This window comes from Portunus trituberculatus, chromosome 22 (genome assembly GCF_017591435.1).
Source record: "Portunus trituberculatus isolate SZX2019 chromosome 22, ASM1759143v1, whole genome shotgun sequence".
Classification (NCBI taxonomy): domain Eukaryota; kingdom Metazoa; phylum Arthropoda; class Malacostraca; order Decapoda; family Portunidae; genus Portunus; species Portunus trituberculatus.
In genome coordinates this window covers 4615933-4623910 of record NC_059276.1, presented here as the reverse complement: position 1 = coordinate 4623910, position 7978 = coordinate 4615933, and the positions used below count along the sequence as shown (strand labels likewise).

The window sequence follows — 7978 nt, the reverse complement described above, 5'->3', positions numbered from 1 at the left end:
AAAAATTTAACCTATCATCAGTAAGAGAAATGCTGTTAATTTCAATCAACCATTGTCTTCACGTGATAACATGGACGATAGAAACACGCGTTGGAATGAAGGAAGCTTTAACGACACTGCACCAGAGAAGGCTGAATCGATAAGGCTAGAGGAGAGTGAGGGGGGGAAGATATGAAAAGGTTGTATAGTGAAGTACGTGCTTCTAGATGGATCGAGATATGGAGACTGGGTAAACGTGCACTCAGGGACAGTCACGTGTAGATCAGCTGACTTTTTGCAGTTTTCTTTTTTTTTTTTTTCTATGCCATGTGGGCTTTTCACGGGAATTTATTTTTTTAGGTATCTCCTTTCTGAGCCCACTCGTTAGGGAACTGTTATCTCGAGTAAGGAAGCCCTACCTACATTCGGAAAGTGGCCAGGATTCGAACCCGTGCGCTTGGAAACTCCTCGGTAAAGAGAAGTGATAGGTTGGTGGAAAGGACAAACGACACCTCAATTACCATTAATGTCAAAAAGACACATACATAACATCATCATCCTTAGGAACTAAAACAAATACTTAAGACTTTAAGGAATCACGTGGAGACACTGATCAGGACTATATAAAAAAAACTATTGACTTGTTCAATTTTCTGATGTGTTGAGTATAAGGAACTTTTTATAAGCTTTTTAAACTGTTAGACTCCAGAGGTTTTATTCTAGTTGTCCATAGATGGCGCTGTGTAATCTTGAAGTTGTAAGTTATCATACAAATCTGAATGTTTTGACCCTTGACTGTCATAGTCTCTTGAGTTTAATAGAATGATGCGCGTCTTAAGTATGATTTTGGAGGACGGTACTGGCAAGGAAGGAGTTACTGGATATAGATCAAATAGTCTTCGTACAGTTATCAAAGTTTACTCGAATGAAACAATTGCATTATTCTCACTGCAGAGGGCACAGAACAAGACCTTGATCATGTGACACGAATACACCCGCTTATCACTCCTTGCTTTCATCTCGCCTTTCAGTGGGTGGATTAGTAAGCGTGAACTGCAGCGCCTCATCAGTGTTCGGCGTCTTTCCACTGTGATTCAGTACTAGGTGATGTTCAGACAAAAAGCAATATCCAGCAACTCTCTCTCTTGGTCTGTGCGGAAGTCTATAAAATCATTTCATTAGTTCCTGTGTTCATTTGATCATTTCTCTCCGACTTGTAGGCAAGACAGTTGCTGGATTTTGTGACACCACTGCTCAAGGCGACTGTATATACATAGAGAGGTGAACTAAGCGTTGCTACCTGCATGCTGTCAAACATTTACTTTAATTATGACATCTGATATTTCCTTGATATTTGTAAAGGCTGAAATGACGCCACTAGAGAATGAATAGATGGAGGGAGGCAGAGTAGGAGAGAGAGAGAGAGGAACCATATAGAGAGTAAGAGAGGGAGTAGATAAGAGTTCATTAATGAGATTGACGATCACTGATAAGAGTAAAAGAATGAAGGTATTTTCAACCTTTTACTCTATTCCTTTTCCTCTCCGTTCTCTCTGCCTCTGTCCTTCCTTCTCGCCTCTTCGATTACATGTGGAGGCGGACGAGGGCGAACATCAGCACCGTCATGATGGCTGAAGGAAGATTGGACATTCCCGAAGAAGGCTCTGTAGATAGAAAGAGAAAGATAGTCATTCTTCATCGTTTAGTCTTACCGCCTTATTGTCTCATTTCATCTCTCCACACTGTAAAAAGTGAAAGGTACTGTGACGGTAGATTTGATACGAGTGTGTATAATATCATAATATCGCCTTCCTCCGTCCAAAAGGGTATAATGTGACCAGATGTACCCTTGTCTACATTTGTATGGGTACATTTGTAACGGTGAAATAAAGGCATCACTATTTCATCACTAAAGAATACTCTATGTACACCGTTTCTGAACCCATTTCTTTTCAGTGCATCCGTCTCACTCACGTTCCGGAAGGCGTGTAGTTTGGCGATTGAAGAGGAATGTGGTCACGCTCCTCACAGTGGCCTCGACGAACTCAAGCCTCTCTTCCGTCACCAGATCCACAGCGCGGCAAGGATCCGTGACACATTCCTTTTCCATGTTTCGGAAGGCCTCTGCAGAAAAGAAAGATCACTTGGTTGACCAGTGAAGAAGGGAAATGAAAGCGGAAATGTGGTGCTAAGGAAACATGCGTGTGTTGTTTGAAAGGCTCCAGAATGACTTATGCGTAAAAATTATGAGTTGATATCGACTTGCTACAATCTCCTGCCATTTACTTCAAACTCCCTGAGATAGACGGTCAGCCAGAAAGTCAGCTTAGACACTCGATCAGAATGCAAATTAGTCAGCTAGTCAGTCATTTAGGTATGTCTCTTTGTCTTGGTCGATAAAGGTAAAGTTTAGTCATGGATGGGGAGCCATCACTTACTGGTGTCGGTGAGCAGAAGAGCGGGCAGCTGGACTGTCCTATTGCTAGCATCCTTAGCGTTCCAGAAGTGAATGTTGTCAGACTTAACAAACTCTCCCAGGAGATTATCAAATTTCATGCCACTCTGGAGCCGCATGTCCTCCAGCCTGAAGCGTTCGGCGCGGCGATTCTGTTAGAGATAGATAGATAGATAGATCGATATATATATATATATATATATATATATATATATATATATATATATATATATATATATATATATATATATATATATATATATATATATATATATATATATATATATATATATATATATATATATATATATATATATATATATATATATATATATATATATATATATATATATATATATATATAGAGAGAGAGAGAGAGAGAGAGAGAGAGAGAGAGAGAGAGAGAGAGAGATAAAAAGGAGTTAGTCAAGAACTGGTCATAAGAATCAGTTTTAGCATTATTCATATTGGTAGACACAGTGGCGCCTCACCTCAACTATCATTGACAGGCTCTGATAGAAGGTAGAGGATTTCCAACGATGATTTCTTTATAGTGATAGTTTAATGAAACCAATTTAGAATAACATGGGCGGTCTTTCATTAATAATGGGGCAGCCAGTATAGAATAAGCTTCCGTGATGAATACCAGCATAATCAAGCGTACAGGCAGGTTAATTAGTGACTCACCTTCCGGTAACTGCCTGAGAACTGGTCTCTTAGTGTCTCAGTCGCCGCTTTATCTCCCATAGACACCATAGCCAAGAAGTTTCCCTTGTTACTATCGTCTTGCAGTCTCCCGTAGGTCTCAGGGAACATCTGTTGAAGGAGCCAATCAGGGGAGTGTGCTGATGAAGTGTTAGAGCAGCAGACGACTTACACACACACACACACACACACACACACACACACACACACACACACACACACACACACACACACACACACACACATTCACTTACCTCCTGGAAGTTGTTACTGAGGACCTGAGTGTAGATATTGTAATTCACGTTCATGATGGAGTCCAGGATGATAGCGCCGCCGAAGTAGTCAGTGTTCTGCTTCAGGAAAGGCATCAGCCAGTTCTGGACGAAGTAGTAGCCGCCAGGATGTCCCGGCGAGTTCTGAGATGAAGAAGGAACGTTGCATTGATTAAGTTATTCCTGGCAAGTCAATGATAGTGTCAACACAGCTAAGCGTCACTGGCACCAGCCCATCAGTACTCGTACCTTGGGCTGTCAGGCGCAGCAGCAGGGGATGGAGAATGGTTAGCAAGGCACGGGTGGATTGAAGCGCAGGTCATTCACTCACCTTGTGGAGTTTCGTGTTGATGTCGAAGGCCACGAAGATTGTGGTGTAGTTGGCGACGTAGCGGCCAGACCATCTCTCGTTGATGGTGTACAGGCGCGCCGCCTCCAGCAGGGTAGCCACGCCGGCACCATTGTGGAAGAGGGGATCATCCACACCATTGGAGTCATAGTCAGCGCCCACCACCACCACAGCCCCAGGGTGTTCCGTCACAGCCCGCTGGATCCCAATCACGTTAGTTCCTTGAACCTGCCAACGACACGACGAGAGAGGCGCAGCAGACTGTCACAGGACTGCGGTGTGGTGACATCCCTACTTTCATTTAACTTCAAGGGACTGTATCATCAGTGTTGCAGTGTTCTATCTCAAACGCTTTTACCTGATCTTGTAAAAGTCTAGAGTGTTTTTATGGGTTTAATGATGATTCAACAATAATTCAAAGATAAAAAGAAAAGGCAGCCATGAAAACCTGACTAATTATCTTCGTGGTGGTTTGAAATAGTCCTTTGAGATAACAGTTGGTTTATAAGTACAGACCCTGGAGTATAGGCGTGTCAGGCGGCCAGCACAGCCACACACGCCATCAAGGCTATCATCACATAAGATGATACTCACCTTAATGTATTGGGAATCGATGCCAATAGGGTCCTCGCTGATAGTGGTGTTGAATTTCTGTTGTTCCACTTCCAGTCCATAGTTTGTCATCCTCTCAATGATGTACTCCCTTATGGTGTCTCGGTTTTGTGTGTTGCTCTCAATAGGGTACCTCTGGCTGGACAGTTTTTCCAAATGTTGCTGCAGGTCCACTTCATCCTCATCGCCCTTCACTGTGCCTGGGGTGGGGGTGGCGGGGAGGCTTGTGACCAACAACTTCAGAAAATCAGTAACCATGGAAACAACATGACACAAGAAATGGAGAATCGCAGCGGTGTGTTGGAAACTGAAAGTAACCAAAGTGGTGAACTGAAGAAGTGTAAGACTTTTGACTCCACCTGTCTATTTGAAGTGTGTGCAGGCGGTAACAGGAAATGCAACTTTGCGGTGGTTGCTGGAAACTGAAGGCAGTCAAGGGGGAAGCTGATGAAAAACCTCTGACTCAACCCTGGGTGAATACAATCTTGGTCCCCATACACGCCATACAGTGACGAAAGAGGCCACCGTATAAAGAAAGCATAGCAAAGGCAGAAAAGGACACAGAAATGGAAGATACGGAAACGACACAGAACTTTTAACTTAATGCGAATTGTTTAAGCAAGGGATGAAACATAAATCTCGAACACTTGATTTACGCCATGGAGGTATATCAATGAAACTTTTCTCTTCCTCCTCCTCCTCTTCCTCCTCCTCCTCCTCCTCCTCCTCCTCTTTCCTCCTCGTGGAATCCGGGTCGAGGAATTTGTTTGGCCACGTCAGGAAAAAATAGACCAATCACTGATAGCACTGCATATCAGAGGTACCTGATTGGCTGTAGCTTCCACCGATACCGGCGCGCCTTGACTCATGCTTCCAGTCATGCTAATTACGAAATGAGGAAAACACACACACACACACACACACACACACACACACACACACACACACACACACACACACACACACACACACATTTTTTTTTCTTACTAAAACTGATAAGAACTTCGATTTGAAATTTTCCTCTCTCTCTCTCTCTCTCTCTCTCTCTCTCTCTCTCTCTCTCTCTCTCTCTCTCTCTCTCTCTCTCTCTCTCTCTCTCTCTCTCTCTCTCTCTCTCTCTCTCTCTCTCTCTCTCTCTCTCTGTGTGTGTGTGTGTGTGTGTGTGTGTGTGTGTACACTAGATACACACACACACACACACACACACACACACACACACACACACACACACACACACACACACACACACATATACACACACACACACACACACACACACACACACCGCGTAGTGTAGTGGTTAGCACGCTCGACTCACAATCGAGAGGGCCGGGTTCGAGTCCCGGCGCGGCGAGGCAAATGGGCAAGCCTCTTAATGTGTAGCCCCTGTTCACCTAGCAGTAAATAGGTACGGGATGTAACTCGAGGGGTTGTGGCCTCGCTTTCCCGGTGTGTGGAGTGTGTGATGTGGTCTCAGTCCTACCCGAAGATCGGTCTATGAGCTCTGAGCTCGCGCCGTAATGGGGAAGACTGGCTGGGTGACCAGGAGGCGACCGAGGTGAATTACACACACACACAAACAGATAGATAGATAGATAGATAGAGAGAGAGAGAGAGAGAGAGAGAGAGAGAGAGAGAGAGATTTTAAACCGAAGTTTTTATCAATTTTAGTAAGAAAAGAATAAGAAGTACAAGAATGACCACAATAAAACTAAGGAAGAACAAAAATGAGATGAAAAGAGGAACTAAAACAAAAACGTTACGGGAAACTTCACTTGAAACATTAACGCGCCAAAACACCCGGAAAATATAACAAAATGAACCTGTTACTAACGGGAGAGGTGGAGAGATAAGAGTTTTTACCTACATCTTGTCTCCCTCCCTCCCTCCGTCCCCCCTATCCCAAATACAAGCCGGCTCTATTTTTTTCTCCCTTCTGGTGTTCCTCCATGCCTCACCTGCGACCAACAGCAGTACCAGCAACACTAGTCTCATTTTTGGTGGTGTGGGTGTGGCGATGTGAGTTCTGTGGCTCCTTCAGGTGTATTAGCCGTAGTGTGAGGGGCACGTACTCCTTCAATGCCTTCCTGCTGAGTACTGACTAGATGTTTACCGGGTTGGCCCTGTGGCATCTCTTATCGTGGAGATTAGAAGGTTTGATTGTGTGTGTGTGTGTGTGGGAGAAATGGTCCAGCGTTTTGAAATGCTTTGAAGAATATTGCTAAATGTTTCTTAGAAGTTGGGAAGGAGCAGGAAACGAAGAGGAAGAGGGAGGGAGAGGGAGTGAGAAGGTACAGGTACAGTGGCAATAGAGAACAATGAATTTCTGGATGTTTCTCTGTGTTTGCTTCAGGTGGGAGAAAGAAAAAAAACCCAGGAAGTAGAAGGAAGGGAAAGAAATCCGGATGTGTTAAATAGAACGTGTATATTTTCACATCCGAGGCAGGCGTGATGTGTAGGAATGTGACGTTAGGCTTAGTAAGGTCAGGTTAAGTTCATTGAGATTTGATTAAATTGGCATTAGATTAATTGAGGTTATGAAAGGTTAGGATGGGTCTAGTTGTGAAACTTTGAGAGAATAAGGCACACACACACACACACACACACACTCTCTCTCTCTCTCTCTCTCTCTCTCTCTCTTTTTTTTTCTGCATTTATTTTTGGAGTGACTGTTCAATTTTCGTTCTTTTTTATTGCTATTATTATTTTTGCAACTCGCTTCGTCTCTCCCCGACACACACACACACACACACACACACACACACACACACACACACACACACACACACACACACACATCTGAATAATGGAAGGTTGAATATGTGTGTCCGGGTGACTGATAAGCAGATAACACGAGAACTGTAAGCGATGACTTCATCTGGGTCTCCATGGTGGGACCTACTGTCTATTTCCGCTTGGACTTCGTGGGTTTTGCCGTGAGGGTTACCCAGATGACGTCAAGGTATGAGAGAAGTGGCGCTGGGAGGCTAGGATGGAAGAACTATCGGGGTTAAGAAAGGAAGAGCTGTTTGGATTGGGAAGAGGCTGAGAAAAGGGAGGATTGGAGTCAGGAAAGGGCTTAGGAAGAAAAGAACTGCTGGGTGTTAGGGACGGAAGGAGTAAAGGCTTTAAGAAGGGAAGGGAAGATTGCATGGTGAAGTGCTAGTAGTAGTAGTAGTAGTAGTAGTAGTAATAAAAGTAATAGATATGATAATGGTACACATGAAAAGACCAAAGGAAAAAAAAAGAAAGCAGGTAAAATGAGGAAACGACGAAGAGAGAGAGAGAGAGAGAGAGAGAGAGAGAGAGAGTAAGCGATGCCAGTATCTTATCAACAGTTAAACCTTAGTCCATGCTATCCACTAACACTTCCTCCCATTACAAGACAACCGTCATCCACTTCTTATCATTCACAATTTTCAGTCATTAACGAGCCTATTTCACCGGTAGGCCTAGTTTGTTGAGGCTTGATAACTCGCCTGTGTCATTATGTTTGCTTAGAGACTTTAAATTTGTGTTGAAATATAGTTAAAGATGTTTTTGTTGATGTGCTTCTCTCTCTCTCTCTCTCTCTCTCTCTCTCTCTCTCTCTCTCTCTCTCTCTCT

General features: G+C 43.6%; 1 protein-coding gene across 1 annotated transcript in view; it reads right to left on the bottom strand.

Annotated features, from left to right (window-relative positions):
* LOC123507402 overlaps positions 1-6487 on the bottom strand; it is a 6587-nt gene extending 100 nt beyond the window's left edge. Inside the window, exons 1-8 of the mRNA XM_045260212.1 lie at positions 6331-6487; positions 4355-4572; positions 3743-3988; positions 3394-3555; positions 3122-3250; positions 2418-2586; positions 1954-2103; positions 1-1643 (exon numbers count right to left, since the gene is read on the bottom strand). The exon at positions 1-1643 is cut by the window's left edge and continues 100 nt beyond it. Coding sequence (XP_045116147.1) covers positions 1564-1643; positions 1954-2103; positions 2418-2586; positions 3122-3250; positions 3394-3555; positions 3743-3988; positions 4355-4572; positions 6331-6367 — 1191 coding nt within the window. The 5' untranslated portion in view covers positions 6368-6487 and the 3' untranslated portion in view covers positions 1-1563. The remainder of the gene's footprint in view (positions 1644-1953; positions 2104-2417; positions 2587-3121; positions 3251-3393; positions 3556-3742; positions 3989-4354; positions 4573-6330) is intronic.
* Positions 6488-7978: the final 1491 nt, after the last annotated feature.